At 36.3% G+C, this 26,161-nt stretch overlaps 5 protein-coding genes across 6 annotated transcripts in view; 2 read left to right on the top strand and 3 right to left on the bottom strand.

Moving 5' to 3' along the window:
* On the bottom strand, positions 2,747–4,944 carry LOC104742998 (L-ascorbate oxidase homolog). Its single transcript, XM_010464110.1, has 3 exons — positions 4,590–4,944; positions 3,354–4,463; positions 2,747–3,260 (listed from the first exon to the last, which is right to left on the bottom strand). Exons 1-3 carry the CDS (start codon positions 4,841–4,843, stop codon positions 2,957–2,959), a joined length of 1,668 nt encoding a protein of 555 aa, XP_010462412.1. The 5' UTR covers positions 4,844–4,944; the 3' UTR covers positions 2,747–2,956.
* On the top strand, positions 6,100–8,312 carry LOC104742997 (L-ascorbate oxidase homolog). The gene is made up of 3 exons (XM_010464109.2): positions 6,100–6,464; positions 6,651–7,757; positions 7,859–8,312. Exons 1-3 carry the CDS (start codon positions 6,220–6,222, stop codon positions 8,154–8,156), a joined length of 1,650 nt encoding a protein of 549 aa, XP_010462411.1. The 5' UTR covers positions 6,100–6,219; the 3' UTR covers positions 8,157–8,312.
* On the bottom strand, positions 12,042–16,536 carry LOC104742996 (kinesin-like protein KIN-14G). Its single transcript, XM_010464108.2, has 11 exons — positions 16,048–16,536; positions 15,393–15,476; positions 15,143–15,301; positions 14,916–15,022; positions 14,649–14,827; positions 14,377–14,538; positions 14,073–14,288; positions 13,958–13,995; positions 13,747–13,874; positions 12,457–13,651; positions 12,042–12,361 (listed from the first exon to the last, which is right to left on the bottom strand). Exons 1-11 carry the CDS (start codon positions 16,256–16,258, stop codon positions 12,246–12,248), a joined length of 2,595 nt encoding a protein of 864 aa, XP_010462410.1. The 5' UTR covers positions 16,259–16,536; the 3' UTR covers positions 12,042–12,245.
* LOC104742995 lies at positions 20,762–23,213 on the bottom strand. Of its 2 annotated transcripts, none has more exons than XM_010464106.1 (9): positions 23,111–23,213; positions 22,816–22,931; positions 22,500–22,596; positions 22,336–22,398; positions 22,038–22,100; positions 21,735–21,935; positions 21,507–21,618; positions 21,204–21,415; positions 20,762–21,099 (listed from the first exon to the last, which is right to left on the bottom strand). In XM_010464106.1, the coding sequence occupies exons 2-9, from the start codon at positions 22,929–22,931 to the stop codon at positions 21,007–21,009; spliced, it is 957 nt and encodes a 318-aa protein (XP_010462408.1). In that variant the 5' UTR covers positions 23,111–23,213; the 3' UTR covers positions 20,762–21,006. The 2 variants fall into 2 exon arrangements, with proteins under 2 accessions (XP_010462408.1, XP_010462409.1); XM_010464107.2 differs by having other exon boundaries at positions 23,032–23,182.
* Positions 23,380–26,161, top strand: part of LOC104744174 (nuclear pore complex protein NUP214-like) — a 9,634-nt gene continuing 6,852 nt past the window's right edge. The window contains 9 exon segments of the mRNA XM_019235642.1: positions 23,380–23,723; positions 23,802–24,010; positions 24,120–24,294; positions 24,391–24,537; positions 24,881–25,002; positions 25,133–25,245; positions 25,621–25,760; positions 25,844–26,009; positions 26,092–26,158. Of these exon segments, the coding sequence (XP_019091187.1) occupies positions 23,534–23,723; positions 23,802–24,010; positions 24,120–24,294; positions 24,391–24,537; positions 24,881–25,002; positions 25,133–25,245; positions 25,621–25,760; positions 25,844–26,009; positions 26,092–26,158 (1,329 nt within the window). The 5' untranslated portion in view covers positions 23,380–23,533.

Below are 26,161 nucleotides of genomic sequence, written 5' to 3'. Positions count from 1 at the left end.
TTGCAAAATCGAAAAAGCTAACCCCGAAATTGCTAATTATTACACTTATTGAATTTACCAAAGTGGTAATGCTGCAAAAAGATCTCTCCTTCACTTGAACCCTTCAAGTGAAAGGATTCTCTATCTTTCTCTCTCTCTTGCACTCACTATATTGTGTATGGGAGTGCCTACAATTAGAGCATCTTTAATTGGATTGGAGACTCTTTATTGCTCTCAGTTTCTCGTTTCTTCTTGTGCTATAAATACGAAGCATCTTATCGCATGATTAATGCATTTACATACCTTTTTAATATAAAATGTTACATACATACTTCCATCAACGAGAAAGATGCTTTCAATTTTCAAGATTTTAAACCGTTTGGTGAGTCCTTTCTTTGGGGTTCATGTAACCGTTTGGTGAGTTGTCCAATAAGTACGTGAATTTATTATCCATTGATAAATTATGTTTATAGCTCTACAATGAAATTTTCATTCCCCTAATTTGCTATATACACGAGTTTTTAATTTGTAGTATATCATTTTTTTGTCGTTTACAACTCATTCGCCGACATATACACTATCATATTAAAGCTCGAGTTATAACACAAGATCAATTCTGAAGTTGTATGTTTATGTGCATTGAATTCGCTGGGGAATTATATATTATAAAGGTTTGAGAAATCTCAAGTTGGATCCAAGTCAAATCAACTTATAAGACGACAATTATATAAGTAATGAAAATAAATAAGTGTCAACATTAAAATGAATAATAATTAGGAGAGCCGGTAGAAGAGAGTAGTCGTCGATCGAAAAGGACAAAGGAGATGGATGTGCCTTTTAGCCTGGATAACACATAGCGATCCCATACGTATTTGTTTGCACTAAAAATTAAGGCACTTTTCTTTTTTGACAAGTCCTTTCGATCGATTATGATATTTGTAATTTGACTAAACAAAACCATCAAATCATTCTACGTTAATCAATTTGTAACCATCAATAATAATTGTTTAAACGTAACATGTAGTAATATATATAAAGAAATTAATAAAAAGAAAGAAAGAAAGAAAAGAAAAGAGAAGAAGCACGCAACGAAATAAATGAAGGAAGGGAGAGGGCAGGAAGTTTAACCCAAAAGATTGGACGAAAGGCTGACACACTTTTTTGCCTTTCTCACTTTGGTCTCTTTTTTTTTTTTTTTTTTTCATATACGATTATATCTCTTATATTATTTTATTTTAATGTTTTGTTATAATTTCGTGTTTATTTTTTTTTGCTGATACGTTGGATGGGACATATTGGAATGAGACCTTTCCTTCCTACCCTCCCCCTCCTCTGCCATTTCTATAATTATTATCACTCGTACGAACATTCTTTCTGTTCCTAATCAGTGATTTTTTTTTTTTCGACTTAAAACAATTAGCGTTGAGAAAGATGCTTGTATCTCAACAAACCATCCCTAAAGTCCATTTTACTATAAGGCAAAAACCTTGAACATCTAGCTACTATGAGTTTACAAAACATATCATTCAATAAAAAAGGTAAAAGATGCGGAAATAATTCTTTTGTGTTAGCTCGAAGTTGAGATATGTATATATATATATATATATGTGTGTGATATCTCTCTATGGTTATAAGATCAAGGCGAGCAGTAGAAGTAGTATACGTGACTCTGTGTAGCACATGAAAGGCACGTACACGTCAAGATCCTTGTCAGCTCCACTCTCAACTCTTACATAATCAATATGTCCCTAGCCTATTTTGCTATTTGCATATAGTTTCCCGGCAGATTATTTGTTTTTTTCTTCTTCTTTCTTTTTGTTTTTCTCTTTATAGCAGATCACGCTATTATGTTTATATCCATTTATTTCATACACGATAATCTCATGCAATTCCTGTGTAATTTTATCTCTTTCTCTTGTCACATCTTCAATTTCAAACAATTTTTGTATATATGAATATGATTGACCCTTGAATTATATCAGTGTGAATATGATGTTACGAGGTTTTCAGCTTTTGTGTTAGTTATATAGTTTGTGATCATACTCTAGGCCCAATTTATATCGGGCCGATATCATCATTACGTGTAAATTTTTGTTTTAATTTTTTTGATCAACAACATACAATATAAGAATGAAAGTCTTAATCACCAGAACTATTACGAAGTTACGAATTCTTGTCAATTACTAAAAAAAATATTTTGTAGTAACTGAAATCACATGCTTAAAATGAAAAATTTAGTTATGTCAAGATAAAAAAGTAATAAAAATCATGTTTTTAGTTCTTTTAGTAAAGGAAAAATGATGTTTTAGTTATGATAATATATAATCTTTATAAATACTATATTTTACTATATATTATTGGCGCGTATTTGTTTTTTTTTCTTCTTGATATCAATGTCAAACTTATACCATTTTATGAGCATTTTCGTTAATTAACCATCATACTTTAAATTTGTTTGTCATGAGAAACATTACTAGCATGCATTTAACCGCTAAAAAGGAACCTATGCCAGCCATAGATGCTTCCAAATATGACTCTGCAATTGCGGATCTCCGAGCCGTTCTTCAGCATAGTGGAGCCGTTGTAGGAGGTCCGATGTTTCCAAATATCGACCTTTACGTGGTATCACGTTCGGAGTGAAACCCAAAAAAATCAACCTCTATACACACTACTTAATCAAAAGAAATAGAAGAAAAGAAAAGTGAAATGTATACTAGTAACATGGATTAATTAACCAATCGGTTAGAAAAAGAAAAAAACCTTAGGGAATTAACATACATACATCTCAAATCATGTACATATATGAATAACAATATTGTTTTAAGTCAAATTAAGAACTTGAATTAAATAATTAAAAGACCCAAAAAAACATAAAGTTAATCTGTTCGGTTACAAATTGGTCTCAACAAAAGAAAAACCAAACTCCTTTTTTTGTTTGTCTGTTTTGTTAAATAAATTAAAAGTCCGAAAGAAAAAATTAGGCTCCGGCGTAAGGGTTAATCTTAGGTTTGCCCTTGACGAGACCACATTGGAGGCTTGACTCCGGCATGTTGTATTCGTCCCGAAGAGATTTTTCTGGCGACAAGACGCTAGCATAGAGCTGCTGTCCCAAGTAACGTCTCTCTGAATTCTCCGATCTAATGTTCCACATTCCACAATTGTCAAATGTGAGCAAAATTGCTGCCCAACACTTGGGGAAGACCTGGACTGTGTGTCGGCTCACTGCATCTAGAAGGTTGTAGTTCTTTCTCTTCTCTGGTGTCCATGTCCCTGGCTCAACCCTTTCGTACGATGAAAGATATTAAAATTAGGGTTTAGAGAATGTTTACTTAATTAGCTTGTAATGCAAGAAGAGTATGTAAAGTGTTACTTACGCTACAGCGAAGAAGGAATAACCGTCCAAGTGCCAAGATTGGACACTCTTCTCGTGGTTCTCGAACACGACTTCGATAAAGGTGCGGTGAGTGATGTTAAGAACATTGGGTTCAATCTTGATAGTCTTGATCTGATCGGGATTAGGGTTGTCTGAGATGCTGTCGTACTTGAAAACCTTATCAGTAACGCCGAAGTACTCAGCAAGCTTGAGAGGTGTCTCGGGGTCTGTGTGCGAGACCCCGCTCAATGCGTATCTAAGCTTGCCATCAACCTTTCCCTGAGTGTTCACGAGCTTGATGGTGCGAGTGATGTTAATCTTTCCGTAGTGGTACGAGCCTTGTGGGTTAGGTCTAGCGGCGCTGGCTGTCAAATTCCACCTGAAAGAACGGAACTGGTTCAAAGACCAAGCCCAGCCGACGGGGGCTGCGGGTAGCTGAGAAGAGGCAGGACCTTTGCCTCCCTCGTAGCGGAGCAACCCTGTGGTTGTCAAAGGCTTCTTTAAGAACCTTGTGGAAGCCACCATGTAGTAATCTTTAGGTTCCTGGTTTGCTGTGACGATCACACCGAAGCACTGACCGACATGGATGTCAAGTGAGTCATAGTCGTTTTGTAGAACGTGTGAGCCTTCCATCTCGACAAGCTTCATTTTGTGGTTCTGGATCCTGAAGTTGAGAGATGCCTTGAGACCCACGTTGCAGATCCGGACTCTGTAGGTTTTTCCTGGCTTCAAGGTGAAAAGAGGCTTGTCAGACCCATCGGTTTTCCCGGATTTACCGTTGATGAGAATACCATCTGGACGACCAAGAGTGCGACCACTGTCGAGGAACTTCTTGAGCTGAGTGTGGCTTTTGGTGTACCAGTCGTTGATAAGGACAGTGTAATCATCTTCAGGGTCAGCATAAGGGACCGGGATCAAGAGACGGCTGTTAACACGAAGGCCACCAAAGGCACCAGCGGCACGATGCATGGCTGTGGTCGGGTAGTAGAAGTAGCTACCGATCTGATCCTTTGGCTGGAAATGGTATGTGAAGTTCTGACCCGGAGGGATCGGACACATTGTTCCAGCTGTTCCATCTTGCCATGAGTTCTTTCTATGCTGGATTCCGTTCCTATATGTAGATTTTGCCAATCAGAAGCTATTTGTAGCGTTTTTAATTGAACCGGATTATATGATGAATAGTATACAAGTATTAGAATGGTCAGAAAGTGAAGGTCGTGGTCTATATTATACGTACCAGGTTAGGAGGAAAGGCTCGTCGAGGTTGTTGAAGACATTAATGATGATGTTGTTGTTGGACGTTGAGTTGATGTTAGGACCAGGGAATTGACCGTTAATGAGGATGACTTGTTGTGGAACTCCGAGGGGAGATGCGGTTCCGTACGTCACGTTCCACACGTGGTGAAAGTAAGGGTCCTCGGCTTGGACCATCATGACGGTCGCCGTGGCCACGCAAAGGCACACGGTCAAGAGTTTAACCCCTCCCTTCATTAATAATAAACTTTATTACTAGTAAAGTTTCTGATTTTTTCTTTTCAAATGTTGGAAAAAAAGATGGGGTTGTTTTTTTTTTTCTTTTTGGTTTTATAATGTTTTTGTAAGGGTTTAAATTTCGATTTTTTTCCTTCAAATGTTAAATGACGTTTTTATAGTTTAATCGAATATACAGTTTCCGATTTTCCTTGTTTCTTTAGGTCCCTTTCATTACGCTCTTCCTGTCGTCCATATTAGGAATATTCAATTTGACCTCTCGCTATTTTTGGTTCAAATTTTTCTTAGAATTTGTTTTTTTTTTCCAAGCTTGTTCTTTCAGAATAATTCTAATTTTGGACAATATTTGTGAGCCTATTCATTTATATATACATGAGTTATTAGTTTATTACTAACTTATGAGACTAAAATGTATTTCCTATGTAAATCAATTTTGGTTATGATTTGATGGCAAATCAAATTTGACTCGTACATCAGATGACTAATAGTAAAATAATAGTCAAATAATCGAATAGGAAAAAGAAATAGTCATAAAAACGCTAAAAGTATGGGTTTGGAAGATTAATGACGACGTTTCAGCTTTCTTCTATTAATATTTTGACTGTTGTATTGTAACTCGTTACAAACATGAAGACATGAGATGTTGAATGATAAAAGAACGATAACAAAAAAACGTTAAAAGTGATATGTTATTCATAATTCATCACCATTGTGCTGTGTATACATTATGAAAAATATAAGTCAGTTATATCTCTAGTACTATAGTACTATAGTGACTAAGTTTGACGTGATAAGTACGGAACTTGAAAGATAAAAGTTGCTACAAAGAAACCAAGCTATCGAGAGGAAAAAAAATAGCCTCAGATTTTTTCAGAAAATGTTAATCTAAATATTACAGCTACTTCTATCTTGGGTTTACATTTTGTTAATTGATACATTTTATCTTGGTCATAGTTTTGTCATGACATTTTTTTCCTGGAAACATTCTTTTGACGTAGAAACCACTTAATTATTGACATCGTTAGGGGCATTTCCAATATTAGAATACGATCTGAGTTGTACTCATTCAAAGTTTCTCGAATCTTAAAACCAGAAAGAAAGAGAGAGAGAAATCTGTTTGTTACATCACCATAAGAAAATGAATTAGAGATATAGCGTAAAAATTGGTGACGTTACCTTTCAGAAGAAGTTATGTTTCTCCTACATAAATATCACAAAGTTACCAGATGATTGATTCACCAAGAGCAAAACTGAGAATAAACCAAAAACATAGTTTTGCTTTTATTTTTTTTTTTTTTTTTGGTAGGAAAGGGTTAATTAGACGTAACACAGAAACCAAAATTATTCTCTTTTTCCTCTAAGAAAAAAGAGAAAAAATGGAGGGGAAGTTATTGACGGTGTTGGTCTGCCTCGTCTCTACGGTGGCGATTGTGAACGCTGGTGATCCTTACTTCTTCTATACATGGAACGTGACATACGGAACTGCCTCACCTCTCGGTGTTCCTCAAAAGGTGATTCTCATCAACGGTCAATTCCCTGGTCCTAACCTTAACTCAACCTCTAACAACAACGTTGTCATCAATGTCTTCAACAACCTCGATGAGCCTTTCCTCTTGACCTGGTACTAATCCACATTGTTTATTTATCTTTTGATAATCTATTAAAAGGTTTGTTGTTACGGGTACATATAGACCTGACTGTGGATGCAAAGACTTTAACATTCTTTTAAAATGTGTACATTTTTTGTTTGACGCATTTTAACATTCTTGTGATATGAGTATTAATCAATGATGGACTGTGGATGCAGGAGCGGGATTCAGCACAGGAAGAACAGCTGGCAAGATGGTGTGGCTGGGACTTCATGCCCCATCCCAGCTGGACAGAACTTTACTTACCATTTTCAACCTAAGGACCAGATCGGTTCCTACTTCTATTACCCCACCACTTCTCTCCACCGCTTTGCTGGTGGTTTTGGTGGTCTTCGCGTCAACAGTCGTCTCCTTATTCCCGTTCCTTATGCTGATCCCGAGGATGAATACACTGTCCTTCTCGGTGACTGGTACACAACTGGCCACACTGCTCTCAAGAACCTCCTTGACAGTGGACGCACCCTTGGATTGCCCAATGGTGTTTTGATCAATGGAAAGTCTGGAAAGGTGGGAGGAAATAACGAGCCTTTGTTCACCATGAAGCCTAGGAAGACTTACAAGTACAGGCTCTGCAATGTGGGGTTCAAGTCTACCCTTAACTTCAGGATCCAGAACCACATGATGAAGCTCGTGGAGATGGAAGGATCCCATGTTCTTCAAAACGACTATGACTCTCTCGATGTCCACGTCGGCCAGTGCTTTTCAGTTCTCGTGACTGCTAACCAGGCAGCTAAGGATTACTACATGGTTGCATCGACTAGGTTCCTCAAGAAGGAGTTGAGCACCGTAGGTGTGATCCGATATGAGGGAAGCAACGTTCAGGCTTCAACTGAGCTCCCCAAGGCTCCCGTTGGATGGGCTTGGTCTTTAAACCAGTTTAGGTCATTCAGGTGGAACCTCACCGCTAGTGCTGCCAGGCCTAACCCACAGGGCTCATACCATTACGGAAAGATCAACATCACTCGTAGCATCAAGCTTGTCAACACTAAGAGCATGGTTGACGGTAAACTCAGGTTTGGTTTAAACGGTGTATCACACGTTGACCCCGAGACTCCTTTGAAGCTCGCTGAGTACTTCCAGATGGCAGAGAAGGTGTTCAAGTACAATGTGATCAAGGACGAGCCTGCAGCCAAAATCACAACGTTGACCGTAGAGCCTAATGTTCTCAACATCACTTTCCGTACCTTTGTGGAGATCATTTTCGAGAACCACGAGAAGAGCATGCAGTCATTCCATTTGGATGGTTACTCCTTCTTCGCTGTCGCGTAAGCTCCTTGGTCCCTTTTCTCTCTTCACTTTCTTTTTCTTTCTTTCGTTTATCATTATATCTTGTAATAACTTTGTGTTGTTCCATGGACATTGCCAGCTCTGAGCCAGGGAAGTGGACACCTGAAAGCAGAAAGAACTACAACTTGCTCGATGCGGTTAGCAGACACACCGTGCAAGTATACCCCAAGTCTTGGTCAGCTATCCTATTGACATTCGATAACGCCGGTATGTGGAACATCAGGGCTGAGAACTGGGAGAGGAGATACCTAGGCGAGCAATTGTATGTCAGCGTTCAATCACCCGAGAAGTCGCTAAGGGACGAGTACAACATCCCCCTCAACACTAACCTCTGTGGCATCGTCAAGGGCTTGCCATTGCCTACAGTCTACACCTAAATCAACTCTACAAAGTGGGGTGCATCATTAATTAACTAATTAACCCTTTCCTAATTTAAGTCTGTAATTTGTAAACTACCGGATCCACTTCTTTCATATACTATATCCTTAAACCACAATCAAAAACAAAGTTTTGCTTCCTTTGCTCACACAAACAGTGGCAAAATAAAATAAAAAATCAACAACATTCTAAAACCAGGGTATTATAATAAGTTGATTAGAGCACCACAACTTTGATTTTTTGAATTAATTAGCACAAACAAATATAACGCATATAGCTGCCAACAAATATGGCCAAGTAGCTGACTAGCTGCATATAATTGAGATATAAAGTCAAGAAGATATTGGGGCATGATGAAGTGAAACAAACCAGAACAAAAGCAACTGAGTATAGAGCACAAATTGACCAAGTGAAAATGCTTGTACGGATGCGAAGAACCTATCAGAACCGGCGATCTATAGTTCATGTATTCAGAAAGGTTAAACCATGAAGATATAATATATATGAGACATGCCAACCAAATATCCAAGAGTTAAGTAGGAAGAATCGCTTTTGATCACCTTATGAAGATTCAAGATACTTTTAGTTACATCAGATCATAGTTCAGACACTGTCCCTTACATTTTCCCCCAGTAACAAAGAAATCTGAATTCCGGGTTGATGGTCTCCAAAAGATATCATAACGACAAGGGAAGAAACAGAGGGTTTATTCTAATGGATCAACCCAATAAAAAAAAAGTAGAGACTATCAGAGTTAAATCTCTGATGCTACACAATTTGAAAATGTTAAAATCTTTCAAGCTTGTAAATTTAGAACCCCTTAACGTTCAATTCACATAACTAAAAAAGTTGATACCTTCAATAAGCGATCTTTTTTCTTATCGGAGGAAAAAAAACCCTGAAAACTAGAATAAAAGTGTAATCAACACGGAATATTTAACCACAAATTAAGGAATTACGGAATTTAGGGTTTATAAAGGAGAAGACGATGGTAGTGAATAGCTTACCAAAGTCCACACTACCACAGTAAACTTCGCCCTCTCCTTATCTCCTCTCACCAAATTGATGTTTTTTATTCCCCTAAATTGGGCCTATAAGCCCTAATTACATTAATTACATTAGAGTTTTTTTTTTTTTTTTTAAACAACCATGAATTTTCATTCAAATTAAATCTCACAAGGAGGGGAGTTCTTACAAGATAAACATAAATAGCTAGAGATAGGGGCTCCATGAGCTTAACAAAAGGATTTTCATACTGAAAAAGTTTTGAGAAGTCTATTGGGACCAAGGCGGATTCGTATTTGAAGTCAGACTTCACGAAATCCTCGACCAACGGGTGATCATAAGTGGCTCTAGCGGGTGACGCATTTGAGCTTGTAAGAGGGTGTTCCATGGGGGAAACGCTTGTGGGTTTTTTCGCCAACCTGAGAGGGTTCAAAAGCATGGGATACTTAAAGCTTTTAAGGGCAAACCTCATGGTTGTAGATGAAGCTATTATCGGGGATCGCAGGGAAAGGGTTTCAAACCGTAACGAAGCAGGTGGGTCATCCCTCACATGGCAATGGAGGTAAATGAATTCCACACAAAGCTTGAAATCAGTTTGGTCCTGGAAAGTGTCAGCAGACCCAAGCTATCGATCTAATGGCACTAGGTGATACAGGGGATCAAAGGGTTTAACCAAAGTATTCAAGCAAGCTGTCGGGTCAAATTCATAAGTATAGTTACTCACAACAAGCATCCGGACAGAGCTAATAAGCTGACCTCGACAAACATAATTATCAAGTAACTCTGAAGACATCAAAACTCTGCTACCGAGGGTTCCTCGACTTGACCAAGCAGAGGTTATTGATACTAAAGAAGTTGAACTTGACTTAAAACTCTTAAGAAACGATCTAGGTGGATAAGTTCTAACGCTAGACAAGCATTGTCGACAATGGATCAGCAACTTCACATACTCATAAAGCAATGACCAAACAGAAATCGGCGGCAGGAATTCAAGATATATGAACGGATGTAACCCAAGGAAAAACATTCGTGAGGAAGATGAGTACACAGACCTGGGCCTCAAAAGATGAAGACATGGATCATTGGTTTTGGTAATGGGCTGAAAGGTGGTTACTGGGCCTAAAAATGGAGACAGGTCCATTACCGGAAACCCTAGGAAATCATCCGCTGAGCAGGGGGTGGCGACGGACTGGCGGTGTACTGTCGAGTAGCCATTCCGACTGGACCCATTAGACCCCGGCAGGAACAGGATCAGCGAAGATTTGGGATACCAAGGCTTCAAGACGGAAAGGGGTTTGAAGGAATGTATAGGTAACCTCGTCACCTCAACTTCTCGCGGACATGAATTTCTTAGCCAGAGAGCGACACCACCAAGGATCGTCGTCTTACACACCGGGCAGAGTGATTCAGGCAGAGCGAGGATTTCAGATCTGTGCATGTGGAGAGGCGTCGGGTTTTCTTGACTCATCAGGGGGCTTGGAGATAGGGATTGAGTCGGGCGGAGGTTCAATAGAGAGCTTCCTCGACGATTGTCTCTGGAAGAGGATCAGACAACAAAGCTTTCCAACGGGGAAGTAGGGGTTAGAGGATGATTCTGAGCGATCTGGATTGATTGAGATAAGCACCACCAAAGGACTAAAAATGAGCAAGACAAGTAACAACAACGGAAAGAGAACGAGGGACCCGACGCCGGCAAGCCGGAGCTTCGCCGGCGTCGGAGCAGAAATCGCTTTGGAGCTTCTCGATATTTGTGCCTGAGAGAGAGAAAAAAAAATCTGATCTGATATATGTATAATTACATTAGAGTCTTTAAGCCCCAAATTTTTGTATCTTCTCTATTTATGATTTCAATAGAATTTTAAAGAGTTTAAATGTTTTGTAAAATATGTTGATTTTAGATTAAGATTTTGTTAAACTCTGTTAAAATTTATACTGTTATTAATTTGGATTTGTAAAAAGTCATTTAAAATCTTAACAAATTTGGGTTATTGGATTCAGACTTATATAAAGTTAAAAAAAGTTTTTTGTTATTTAGTTAAAACAAAAGACTCTTAATGAAATCAATTCTTATGTTATTGGTTCATGATTTTATACATTTTCTTCACAAAATAAGTGGGGGTTATTGGTTTGAGATTTGAATAGAGTTTTAAAGATTTTAAATGTTATGTAAAATCTGTTGTTATTAGATATACATTTAAAATCTGTTGTTATTAGATCAAGATTTTGTTAAACTCTGTTAAAGTTTAGTGTTATTAGTTTGTTATTTGTAAAAAATCATTTAAAATCTTAACAAATTTGGATTATTAGATTCAGTCTTTTATAAAGTCATTAAAAGTTTTGTGTTATTCAATTAAAACAAAAGAATCTATGATTGTTAATGAGTTCAATTATTATGTTATTATTATTTATTTTTTTGGGCTCAACTTCAACTATTATGAGTTCAATTATTATGTTATTGGTTCATGATTTTAGACAATTTTTTTTACAAAATAAAGTCATGGAAAGTATCACAAAAATACATGGATTGTTTAGAGGACTCTACAAGATTTTAGAAAACTAATCAACAAAACTCTCTATCAATCTTTAACAATCTTTCACTTATTCATTTTTAATGATTTTGTTGAACTCTTCAAAAATCTTCATAAATTATAATCCAATATCAAGTCATGCAAAGTATCAAAAAAATACAGAGATTATTTGGACTACTTTACAAGATTTTAAAAAATTAATCAGCAAAACTACATCATACTCTCTAGCAATCCTTAAAAGTCTTCAAAATACTTTATTAATTAGAATCCAATAACACCTCTTTCTTTTTTGTTTTGTTTTATAAAAACTTATAATAAAAAAAGACAAATTTTATCTAAAAAGACTTTAAAGACTCTAAAAAGACCTTTTTGTGTCTAACAAAGAAAATAAGACATGACAGGTTTTTAAACAAAAACTAAAATAAATTGGCTTCTACTCAAAAACTGAGTCATTAAACTCTAAACAAAACTTAAGAGTTTTTCCAGAAAAAGAATCCACACTTAAATTTCTACTGAAAAATTTGGGGATCTCAATCAATGATCTGTTTCTTGTTATTACTTCATTAACCCGTTGAAGAAGTCATTGTCATATCCCACATCGATAAACCCTAATCCCAGAAGGATACGGAAGCATAAAGCCTGAAGTTTCTGCATGAACCTTGGAGCGAATCCTGCACCAAACCAAAAACAGAATCTTAGAAAAGCGTTTGCGTTTGTCAAAACATTCTTCGCCAGAACACAAACGTGGGTCCAAAATTTTGTTTACCTTTTTCTCCCAGGGTTTCTTGTTCTCTAAGCAATGGTGAAGCTACATCATCCGCGAACGCCAAACCCCTCTGAGAGTTCGGTTTGAGTGATCGATCCAAACCCAATTGCGGTAAGAGCTGTTTCAGATCCCGTTCACGTTCTAACAGCGAGACCGAGGCTGGTGAATCTCGCTCCAAATCCGCTCTGTTGTTGACTCCAAACCATTCATTGTCTATGTGTTGGCTAAAACCATCGTTTTCTAAAGTTGGAGGACAGAGAGACTCGTTATCATCTTCATCACTAGGATTTGGGAATCTGGACAAAATCTGATCCTCTTCTTCGGAAGAACAGAGACACTGCAGCTCAAACAGATTTTTAAGCATCGGTGTAGGTTTAACCACTGTCGTCTCACCTCCGTTAGACTCTCCTATATCTTCCAGTTTTTCCAAGAACTCATTTCCAGTGATCTTCTCCGTTGTAAAACTCTGTGTTGATGACTTATCCAACAATATGTCTAGTTGTTCAGGGCAAGGAGTCCTGGGAAGTTGAGACTTGTCAAGCCAACTGTTAATCCTAGAAAACTCTCTTCCACCCATCTTCTGCCTCACATCTTTCTCCAAGTTACCAATCCTGGAACGGGGTTTTGTCCCAGATCCAGTCCCCATCTGCAGTACTTTTGGCTTGTGCTCAGACACAACCAACTTAATGTCACACTCAGATATATCCTGACTATACACTGTTGCATCATCTGCTGTATTTTGACGCATTACCCAAGTCGATTTCGAAACGCTCCTGTCTGATGAGTCACAGGCAGACCCAAATCCGCTCTTACTCAGAGGAAGACACACAGATTCAGCTCGGACAGATACCATCGAGTCCCTTCTCGACTTGAGGCCTGAACCATTAGGGATTTCGCTAAAATCTGCTCCTGATAATCTTCTGTTGCTATTAGCTGTTGGTCTCATGAAGCTAGGAAAAACATCTGAAGCACGTCTTGATTTGTTCTTTCGTTTCTTTGGAGTCACTAGGATCTCTTCTCTAATCACATCCTCTTCTTCTTCTTCTTCTTCAATAACATGAGGCTTACCAGAGAATTTCTCTAGTGTCTGGTTTAGATTTCTCATCTCCCTTAATGCTATCTCACGCTCTTGTTCGATCTTTTCCATATTCTTCTGCAGGGTCATCATCAGAGCCTCTTTTTTCACTTGTTCTTCCTACACGTACGTCAAAAAGAATCTTTAACCCATCAGAAAGTGTGTACCTCATTAAAGTAAGTTGATGACTTTATGCTAGTTATTAATTCAGTTACCGTTGATTCATCCTGCCCTAAATGGATGTTCTTTGCCCTTGTTGCGAAGTTTAAAGAACATATTGTTTCACACAGATCATCTTCTTTAGGGCTGATATGAACCATCATCAACGTCTTTGAGTCTTGCCCTGAATAATCAAGAACTTCATTTTTATAAAAGAGAAACATCTTTTCAGTGAAAACCAAGATAGTTTTGGAAGATCTTACTTACCGAGAGAGTCTTTCAGAACCTGTGTGAGCTTGCTGTTCCTGAAACACAGAAAGAAACTCAAAAGTTTCAGAATTTGAGACCTCAAAGGTTACAAAAAAGAAGAAGATATGTTTACCTGTAAGGAATGTGAGAATTCTTATGTTGAAGAGAGTTGATTACATCTCCAAGAGCAGATAAAGAGAGATTAATGGCTTTGCCTTCATCAAAACGACGACCAATGGCTTTTGTTTTCAACACACGCTCACTTCCTCCAAGATCCACTAGCCAAATCTTGTTTGTTTCACGCCGTCTCTCAGGAGCTCCATGACAAGTGATGGATACACGGATCATACTGTTTCATTGGTTTTCCCATCCATATATGAGAGATCAAATAACATTATGTAATAGCAAAAAAAGAGATCAAAATTTTCACTTCTTACCAGTGAGATCTGCTGGAAACAGAGTTAGAGTTTGTGGAGGCAGTAGCTCTGTTCCGACAACCTGCTTTGTATAACTTGAAGACTTCATTAAAGTCATTCACTTTTATATTCACCAAGTTCTCAATCTCTATCTCTCCCTTTCCATCAGTATGAATCGAAAGGCTGTAACACACAACGAAAAAAAAAACTCATTGAGATATATATAGTCTGATCCTTTCAGCGGAGACCTATCTCTGGCAGAGATTCTCTGCATATGTTATGAGTATTATTACCTTGGAGGTATTGGAGAAATGGGTTTATTTGCTTGAGAAAGAAGCAAGTCTTTAAGATTCCCCATGTAGATCTCAAGCATGCTAAAGGTGATCTCAAACCTATGATTACTTTCCTCGACTTGTTTGAACAATCCCTTGATTGCTCGTGGAACAATACCTGGAGAGTTCGGAAGACCCTCCTACAAAAATGATTCATCCATATTTGATATATCGACTTAGAAGAAACAACAATGGAATCACTGAGATGTTTTGATTGATCTTTCTTACCATTGTGTAATTCTTTCCAGTACCGGTTTGCCCGTATGCGAAAATGCAAGCGTTGTAGCCATCAATAACCGATTTGATTACAGGTTCGATCTCCAAGAAAACATCATCTGCAAAATTTTGAATACATATCAAGAACACTTTCATGTATGCATGATCTAAATAGGAAACTGAAATATGAAACGACTTCGTAACGCAAAATTCTCAAACGAGATCACAGCCAAGGCTACCTTGGGATGAATCAGGTTGGAAAACTCTGTCGAAGTTGTAGGTCTTTCTCTTGGTTTCTGTTAACTTGATGATCACATTTCTTGTGTCCGAAGCAACTGGTGGTTTCCGTTTGTCGGAGGCTCCTAAGGGTTTGACTCGACAAAACACACGAATGTTCCCTGACAAAATTTTCCAATCGATAAGAATATTACACTATCAAATTGGAATATACAGTTGAAAAATCATAGTGTTTTAATGCATTAGACTAACCTTTAAGGTCCAAGAACTCATCAAGAATCTGTCTTCTCCGTTTGTTCTGATCATTCACATGAACTGTCAGTGCAGAGAGTTGATCTGCAACCAATATATAACAGAAGAAACAGAGCAAAAGAACCTTAAAGTTACATAGCATATAAATAAATAAGGAATAAAAATATTAACAAAAAAATCATCTGAATAAACATAGATTCTCATGTTTAATTATATATTAATATAGTAAATTCTAGCCTGACATATGTAAATCTCTGTTGACTACTGCTATATTTTAAGTGTTAAACCCCAAAAAAAATATAAATAAAACCGCTCCAAAAAACAGTAACAGAAGCAGACTTGTTCATAAAAGACAAGAGCAACATACAGTAGCAAACAATTTCAATCCCATGAGCTGACTACATAAAAACCGAACAGCCGTTGGATGACTGACACGTAATTCAATACAGTACGAGAGCAGCTGATCCAACGGTTGATATGATTTGCATGTAGTAGGTAATCTCTCCTCCAAAGGTTTTTAATTTCTTACAAGAAGACAATAATTTTTTTATACAGAACGAAATAAGAAAAAAAAATTATGAACAAAGTTCCAAAGAAACACAAAAATCTCAGAAATAAAAAAAAAGAGAGGAATCCGAAGGTAGTGTTGTTGTACCTCTAATGCTCTGTAATTCCGCAGAGGAAACAGAGTCATCGTCATCTTCTTTTTTCTTTGGCGTCGAAGAAATCTCAGAAGAAGAAGGAACATTGTTGACGATGTTGCATACAGATTTAACCCAAGCTGAATTCAGACGAGATTTCAAACCGAGCAACGAATGAATTGTATCCGGCAGATTACGAACCGGTTTCGATCTTGTTCTCTCCATTTCTTTTCTCTGTTAACCAAATCTTGAATCTTTGGTGTTAGAAAAACAGAGGAATCGGATTGTGATTTCACTGAACCTTTGCCGAGAAAAGTGAAAGGAGAAAGAGAGAGGGATTTAGTGAAATTGGAGTCAGAGCTCATCAATAGTAAAAGTTAGAGATTAGTTTTTTTTTGTGAAGATGATGAGAAAAAAAAAAAAAAAAACTGAAGAGAATGTTCTTCAAGATCAAAGTCTCTCTGCAGGGTGTGCCCATTTACATGTAAGATGTAGAGAGAGAGAGCCTTTAAATACAAAAATATGATTTGTCTTGAAGAAGAGATAATTGTAGCTGCTTTTTAACACTTGTCACTGGTCAATATCACCAAATGGAAATATAATTACATATAACTAAACTATTATTAGCATAATAATAATTACTATTCCCCATTTTTATACTAAAACAATATTGAGAATAAAATCATACTTGTAAAGTGTTCATATGATTATTATTTTTTTTTTCATATATATAACCAAATCAGGTTTAACGGCTGTGGATGAGTTCATCCAAACTACCAATATTTTGTTATTTACAGTTTTGTATTTTATTTATTTCTTAAATAATTTACTTAGAGCTAAATTTAGAGTTTTTGCTTTAATCCATATATTAAAAACTTTAACTTTTAGTCTTGATATCAATAAATTTATCAAATGGAAAATGATAAAAAGTAGTGATTTGTTTGACCAAAAAAAAAACAAGTAGTGATTTTATATTATTTACTATTTTATATTTTACTATATAAAAGATATCTATTAATGACGAATACCGACTAATAGTCTGTATTATAATCTATAAAAATTATTATTCAAAAGGAAATGTATGTTACTAATTACGATACCAAATATTTTTCTGTATTATAGTCTACAAAATTTATTATAAAGAAAGAAATGTATGTTTTTAATAAAATACTGATTATTAGACATTATTATAATTTACATAAATTATTATAAGAACAAAATATATGCTGTCAAAAATATGATTTTTGATTCAATTCAATGAAAGAGAAAAAAAGAAAAGTGAAAGACACAAACATATTTATGTTCTAATTGTCTAATTATCAATAATATGATTTTTTTTTTAAAAGTTCAAAAAAAAAAAAGGGATTGGACTATAGCGGTTGTACCTATGTAAACTGAAATGTAAGCATTTAAAAAGACATGAATTGGATTTCTGCTATAACTAGAAGGGTGAATTTTTAAAAAAGTTGATTTCGGTTTTGATATATGAGTCTAAGCATGAAATATCAAGATTAACACAAATAAAAATAGTTTGAACAATGAATATAATTGACATTAACATGTAGCATGATGATTTGTATTAGTTTTGTTGTTTCGTCACTATCTGCATTTAAACGCACATACTGAATTAATGTTGTTAGAAGAAAAATCAACCAAATATAATATACCCTAACAAAGGTAATGGAGTTATATTGGTCTGAAGACAACGTCTATCAGGTGATGGTTGTAAACTCGAAAATGAGAGGGGAAAAAAAACGAAATTGGTCCGAAGAGAATCTGTTTCCTAGATTTTTAGATTAAATTTTCCTTTAGTTTTGTTGGCACATACAAAAGAATCAATCAAATGTAACACTCGTGACAAAACTCCCATGTGACAACAACATGAAGCATAACACTTCATGATGATAATAATACATTGTCTTATACTTTTTAAAGCATAATTATAAATTACGAGTTAGCATGTTCTCTGTTTTTGGAATTTCGCTTCCAAATTTACATTGCAATTTTCTTGATAGTTATTTTAACATGCAAGAGTATAATTTGGAAAATTTTAAGATCAATCTTTTTTTTGAATCATTTCCATCCAAAACGTAAATAACACTAACGGTTAGAAAAATGTTTTTGACTTATTAGTTAGAGAAAATAATGTAAATGTTATTGTTAGATTCAAATATAAATGTTTACAAAAAAAAAAAACAAATATAAATAACATTGTGCTACGTACTATAAAAATGCCTTCACAATCAAAATGAGTTTTTTTTTTCGTAATCAAAATGATATCACAACATGTTTTTCAAAGAAATAAATACTTTCCACATCGTCAAAAAAAAAAAAAAAAAATACTTTCCAGCTTAAATTGTATAAATGCAATGAAGAGTTCACCTGTCATGATGGATCCATCAACGGATAACGCAATCTCACTTGCTATCGTCTATGGTTAGAGTAAAAGTCTCTTCAATGTCTCTTTCTTACAATCTATCAAAATTTCATTACCAAAAAGAGAGAGAGAGAGATTAAAAAAAAGAGAGAGAGAGAAATGCAAAATAAAGAAAGTAATGCTATAACAATATTATCATGTTTTGGAGAAATACGCCTACATAGACCAATAGATGAACAGAAGATTTGTTATTTTTTCCCAATATAGGTTGACCCAAACATCTATGTGACTTAGTACTGTCAAATAATTTTTATTTCCAATGAATATTTGAACATTGAATAGTGTTACTTTCCATAAATATACATATATATTCGAAAAATACATTTTGTAACATCTTTATACAAGTTATTTATTCTCTCGATTGATTATCTTAACATTGAAAAATCTAAGAACACATTTTTATACCAGAAATTAAGCATCTCCGATAAACTAATAGTTTTAGAATCTAGGTGTATATATTTGATCTTCAGTAGGGGAACAAGTATATGTTTTTTTTGGTTTGTATAACCGACCAAAGTACCATAGTGAAATTTGTAGAAGAAAAATTTCTCTTCAAACAGACCTTTGAATTCAAATTCAGCAGGGCTTGCCAAAAACTTTCTGATTGGCTTAATTAGGTTTAAGTTATTAGATGTTTTGTTTCGAAATCAGTTTTATATTCTATCAGTTATTAAATGTTTTTTTTTCCTTGAATGATTTTCCATACATAGAGAAAACTAATCAGTGAACGAGAATTCATCACCAGAATCTCATCGGTCAAGACATCCTTATACAGTCCAAAATTTGCGAGCATGTATGCCTTCCATAATGAGAAACCTCCGTCGCATCTTTCTACTGCGATGCATGTGTTCAACACTGCATGCACATTGCACCAACATATAGTTAGGAGCGCAATTTTTCTGAAATTTATTTTTGAAAATTCAGTTCCAACACATATGACGCTGATATTACTTGTTAAAGTTGGGAACATCCACAACAATCTTATAAGTTTAAACTCAAAATCTCGATTAATCAGGAACACTTAAATCGAAAAGCAGAAAAGAAGATAAGAAGAAAAAAAAGTCATGTATTATAGTTTGTTTTATCAAGCTAAATCATAATTTGCGTGTCTTTTGGATGGTATAACATTTTACACATTTGATGCAAGTAGATCATAAACATAACAATGCATGCCAAGACTTCTACAAGTTTGGTCCATCCATTTGAAGGATTTACGCCTCATTTTGGTTCTTCTACAACGATATAATATTCCCTCCGTTTCAAAATATAAGATGTTTTAGCCAAAGCATGCATAATAACAAATGTTAACTTTTAAAAAGTTTAACTAATCAGAAACAAGACTGCATAAAATAAATAATAAAAAAAATATAAAATTAGTCTAAATGTTGCCTCAAAAATTAAAAACATCTTATATTATGAAACAAGCAAAAACCTCTAAAACATCATATATTATGAGACGGAAAGAGTATATTGTAGTATATATTCAGGATTAATCCTCTCTCAAGAACTCAGAAGATCACGCTCCCAGAACTCACTTATTTAGGAACTTGGTTTGATTTATTTCAGGACTAATCCACTCTTGTATTCTCCCTTTTAGGTGTATCTCATTATAGGAGGCACCGTGTATTTCAGTTCAAAATAAATGGAACAAGGTATGTCTTTTGAAAAAAAAAAAAAAACTGTAGTATATATTCACTATTTTACAAGATCAAGTATCTCAACCACAAAAAAAAAACAACTCTCTCATGCCGTCATGCGACTCTTCATTCGTTAGCTTTTACAACAACAAGAACACATCTATTAAAACTATTAACTGAATATAAGATTTGCTACAACCAAACATTGAACAGACCCGGCTCAACTGTCCTTTGAATAAAATCAGTCTCTACATGTTTCGGTCCAATAACGAATTACTTTGTTAACATGATGAGTTCAAGATTAATATGTGACCACATTTGATTAATTATAACAAGCATGGGAAACAAGATAGGTAAGAAGCTAATTTGAGGCACATATATGTGCATACATCCAAAAAGTGTTGTTATGTTGTTTCACTGCCTGGGATTGTTGGTGAGGAAGAGTGATGGATGATGGGTCGCAACTCGCAAGACATAATGGGTCTTCGTTATTAAGACGCTGCAACAATAAATACATTTTTTGTGGGGCTCATTATAATTTGCATATTGGGGTTTTTGATGTATATGCCTGATTCAATGACCAAAAAAAAAACAGTAATGGTAAAAGTAAAAAAACATGATGGGAGAAGGTCTAAAAACACCAGTAGACAAAAAAATCTGGTAAAACTCTCGGTCGTCTTCAACGTTCTCAATTATTAGAAGTACTATAAACCTTTTCGATAAATACAAAACACAAATAAGTGAATAGAGAAAATAATACAAAAAGGAGATTTTTATCACATGCACACACATATATTCAAGTAATGTAACAATCCACATTTGGAAACCTTCACAAAATGCAAAAATCAGCACAAGAAGGCAAAGATAAGAGAGAGGCGTGATTGCTCAAGTCTTGCGTTTTAAGAATCTTGAGGAGTCTCAAATCTAGTCGGCGTGTCGATGCCCGCCATACAACAAAGTCCACTTATCAAGATGAGAAGAAAAACGATTCCCTGAAAAAAAAGAAACAGTCCTTATCAAAGACAATATATATATATAAGGAATCACAAGCTGCAAGCTAGCGAAATTAAGCTTTAAAGGCTGATGATGACTTTACCACTAAGATACCCTCCAAGAGTGATGACTTAAATTTGCAGAGTTCATCACAGGTTGTAGTAGCATTAACTGTGGCGTTTCCTGTTGCGGTTTCAGCCAAAAACCTTTGGAGAGTTTGGTATGAAGTGTACCAATAAGGATCAGAAACATAAAGAGCTGCGTATTTAGTTCCAGATTGCTCCACTGAGCTAACAATCTCAGAGATGATTTCACCTGCAGCAGTGGTTCAAAGCAAACTTAGTTAACTTAGAACTTTAGTATTTTAATGCTACACTTCTTTTGTAACCATGATCTGTCCACTTACGGTCTGAATGTGACTGGTCAGATTGACTTGATGATTCAGATCCCTCAGAGCAGAGCACAACCAAGTCGGTTTCTCCTTCTTTTCTCATTTCTTTTCTAGCAACCAAATGATCCTGTCGTTTATTTAAAAGAAACATTAGAAGGTTCAAGAGAAAGAGTGGGTAAATAGGAATGTGAAATATCATTGACCAATGCATTCCCGGATTAAAGAAAGCATAAACGGATTTACTTTGAAAGCCTGCACGTTCGATAGCCTCTGAATTGTTCCATCTTCAACAAAACACGAATCTGAGAACACGATATTGCTGACTCCTACATTGTGAGTACAAGCTTCTTTAAGCCCTGAAAGCAACAAGTTTTCCATCCTTTCCTCCTCTGGTGCAGCAATATACGGAAATGCCAATGAGAAATTGGAAGCTGTATACAGATTCTGATAAAACAACAAAGAATTGAATGTTAAATATCGTGCAGACAAAAGAACGTCAATATGCAACACACCCATGATTCCACAATATAAGTAAAACTACCTTACCTTCAAAGTGTTAACAAGGGCAGGATCCGAGTTCCGACGTGAAGAAACATCCGAAGACCGTAACTGTAAACGAAAGAGAGTACTAAGCAAAGAAGCAGTAAAAAATCACAGCAGGCAATGTTTAGGACATGTAAATATTAGAAAGAACGATGCTTTGAGCACAAAGTTTCTTAAACATATCCGAAAATAGAAAATCAACAAACTCAAAGCCTAAATACTAATCTAAACCAAAGAAAAAGTTCTTGTATTTGTTAAAGCTCATACAGAGTAGCCAGTTCATAGATACAGAAACTCTTACCTCTCTGCCAATGAACACAAGTACGACATCAACAACAGGTTGCTGAAGCTTTTCCTCTGAGCACTAAACCAAAGGAGAAATATATATGAGAGTGAGAAAACTATATCGTTGACAAATGGAGAATCGAAAGCATTTCGCTTGAGGACTACTAAAGACGAACATACCAAAAAGTTAGACCAGCCTCCTCGAGTGAAAACAGAATCTACTAGATCTTTTGCAGAAATGACCTGATAATTTACATCCATTTCACCATTGTCAGACCTGCAAAAATTCACCAAATGTGGACATCCTCCGTATCAGCCGATTAATATAACACCTCGAAATCTAAGTCCCAAATCGAGAAATTTGAAATCTTACAAGAAAAATCCGAACACAAATCGGAGAAACACATTCAAAAGCAATTATAAAGTTGGTAAATTTACACATGTAACCATCGAAAGCGATAAAGACAAGGATCAAACAGAGAGAGAGGGGCCTAACTGGAGATGCGGAGACCAGAGGAAAGCAGGAACGGTAGAAGGAGGAGAAGCCAATCCAAAATCGACGAGAGCTACTACTAATAACGTCACTTGAATCATTCGCATCCTCATCATCATCTTCAGAGTTGTGGGGGGGGGGGGNGGGGGGGATCAAACAACAACACAAAAAGCGCCGAACAAAAAAAGAAATTTAAACAACTGGTCAACCGCAGCAAACCTAGAAATTCGAGATTTCAATCGAAAACGCAAAACCAACTCTCTCCAAGAAGAAACTAACAACAAAACAGATTCATCACCTCCGATCTTCTTCTCAAATCTCTGGTCACGAAGACGGCCAAAACTGGAGCAGAGGTAAACACGACGCCGTTTAACGATTAAATTACCCGACAAATTAAATCTGGTTGAAGCGAGGAGAACCGGTCTGCATTTAACGGTCGGTTTCTAATTGATAACCCAAAATCTGAAATTGGTTTAGCGAAGAGCACCGGTCTGGTGAATGAGATTGGACCTTTAACACATTACGGCCCACACCAATTTAAATTGATGAACCCTGAACCGTCATCGATCGATTCATCGGACTAAATATCACCGGCACTTGTAATCAATCACACTCTCGACGAGCGCTGCTGGTTTCGTCGTACTTCGCCCCCTCTTTAATTCCCGCCCAAAAATCTTCAGCTTATTCGGATTCAGCCATTGAGACAACCTGAGTTCGAAAGATGAGTCAATTTGAGATTGAAGAAGATGTGGAAGGAGATCGTATCCCAACGAACGATTTCTACTTCGAGAGAATCGGCGAACCTATCAGTATCAAAGAGGATGATGCTCAATTCGATCTCGAAAACCCTCCGTCACAGCCTCTCGCTATCTCCGAACGCCGCGGCGTCGTTTTCGTCGCCCATTCCTCCGGTTAGTTTGTTTTTTAATAATCGGCGACCATGGTTCAGGTTTTTGCTCTGTATTGTGACCGTTTTGTGTGGAAATTAGGGTTTTTCGTTGGGAAGACTAAGGATGTAATCTCTGCATCGAAGAACAGTAAGGAGAAAGATGAAAAGGTTTATATCGAGGATTTGAGCCTCGTCGATGTTCCTGTTGGAGATGTTCGTATATTGTCTCTCTCATCGGATGATTCGATTCTTGCTGTCTCCGTCGCTGCTGATATTCATTTCTTCTCTGTGGATTCACTTCTTAAGAAGGTATATACATCTTAGAAGCTTGGATTGCTTTTGTCTATAATCCCTTTGCTAGGATGTAGAGTCTATGTTGATTGCTAGTTTAGTTACTTTATCTGTTCCTTTGGTGCAGGATGCAAAACCTTCTTTTTCTCATTCACCTGATGATGAGTCAGGAGGCTTTGTTAAGGATTTTCGATGGACAAGGAAAGATAAGCATTCGTATCTTGTTCTTTCTAGTTCTGGGAAGCTCTTTCATGGAGTTGACAATGCACCCCCTAGACATGTCATGGATGGTGTTGACGCCGGTTTGTTTCATTTCTTTTCCTACTTCTTCAGCAATAAACTATGTTATTGTTGGCAATACTCTGTAGGAATTTACTTGTAAACTTTGTTGTTGTCAGTTGAATGGAGTTCAAAAGGGAGTTATATCGCTGTAGCCCAAGATGACAGCCTGCGGATTTTGTCGTCAAAATTCAAGGAGAAACGGTGCATAGCACTCTCATTTGACGCCTGGTTTGGTGATTCCGATGAAGACTGTTTAGTCAAAGGTATGTTGCATGTTTTGGCCTTCTTATATCTTATCAGTATTTTCCGTTTTGTTTCATATTGCTTTGTTTCTCTATGGTGTTTGAGATGTTTTCTTATGGACTGAGACGTACTTTATTCTGCTGCTTGGACATGATATATATATACAAACTGATCCTGTTGAAAATTCTCGTTTCTTGCTATCTCCCATCTATATCTAAGTAAAATCCCTATCGTTCTGTATCTCTTAGATTAGTGTTGAAACTTCCCTGGTTCTGTGCAGACTTCCATTACAAAGTTTCATAGATGGCTCATAAGTTAAATTCTCTCAGTGAATGACTGTTAACCTACGATACTCTGCAACAGTTGATTCTATCAGATGGGTACGCAACAACTGTATTCTTCTTGGATGCTTTCAGCTGATTGAAGGCAGGGAAGAAAATTACTTTGTTCAGGTTATCAGGAGTCCTGATGGGAAGATTTCTGATGTGAGTATCATTTCTTTTGCAATGATTTTGGTGCTAAGGCGTAGTTTCTACTTAGGGGTATGAAACGATATGATCTGTAACTCTACTTGTATATTTATCTGATTTTGTGGTTTTTTGAACTTTTTTGTAGGGTTCGTCCAGTCTAACTGCTTTATCATTCTCCGATTTGTTTCCGTGTTCTATGGATGATCTTCTTCCGGTTGGTGTTGGACCTCATTTGCTCTTTAGCTACATAGACCAATGGTACTTTTAAGTTAATTTTACCATTCTTTCTATTCTTTTTATTTTGTTTGGACTTTTTCATACTCCAGTTTTCTTGCTCTTTATAAGCCCTTTGTCAATATTTCCCACTCTGGATCTATCTTAAAGTTTTGACATAACCAACTTGGAAGAGCTATAAATCACCAAGAATGTTCTAATGAGAATGGTTTTCAATTACAACTTACTACGACACATGTTCCCACCATTTCCATTTTACCATTTTCGTTTGGAGATGCAACAAAGTCAGTTTAATTATTTCTGACATTTCCTCTTTTTGAATTAATTATCGTGGACTATGTAAACTACCATTATTTTCAATGTGAAGATGGTAACTGTTGCTGTGTTTTCACCGTACAGCAAACTGGCGATCACAGCAAACAGAAAGAGCATAGATGAGCATATTGTTGTACTTGATTGGTCACCTGGTGATAACAAAAGTGCAGTATCTGTTGTTGATATTGATCGAGAGACCTTTTTGCCAAGGATTGGGCTCCAAGGTACGCAGTCTAAAGTTGCTGTATTGTATGTGTACGTTTTCCTGCAGTCGCACGTTCAATTTAAAGAAGATAATTTTTTTCAGAGAATGGCGATGACAATATGATTATGGGACTCTGTATCGATACGGTTTCTGTGGAGGGAACTGTTAGTGTCCGTTCGGCTGATGATGAACTTAAAGAACTCCTGCCATATTTTGTTCTTGTGTGCCTCACTTTGGAAGGAAAACTGATCATGTTTAATGTTGCTAGGTAGGCTTCATTTCATCACAATGGTTTTAACTCATTGATGTTGACAACATTACTTGAACCATTAAATTGTGTTCCTCGACAGTGTTGCAGGACCCCCAGCTTCATCTGACGTTGATTTGGCCTCTTCTTCTGATATAGAAGATGCATATACC

This window comes from Camelina sativa, chromosome 14 (genome assembly GCF_000633955.1).
Source record: "Camelina sativa cultivar DH55 chromosome 14, Cs, whole genome shotgun sequence".
NCBI lineage: Eukaryota > Viridiplantae > Streptophyta > Magnoliopsida > Brassicales > Brassicaceae > Camelina > Camelina sativa.
This window is presented reverse-complemented; position numbering and strand designations above follow the sequence as displayed.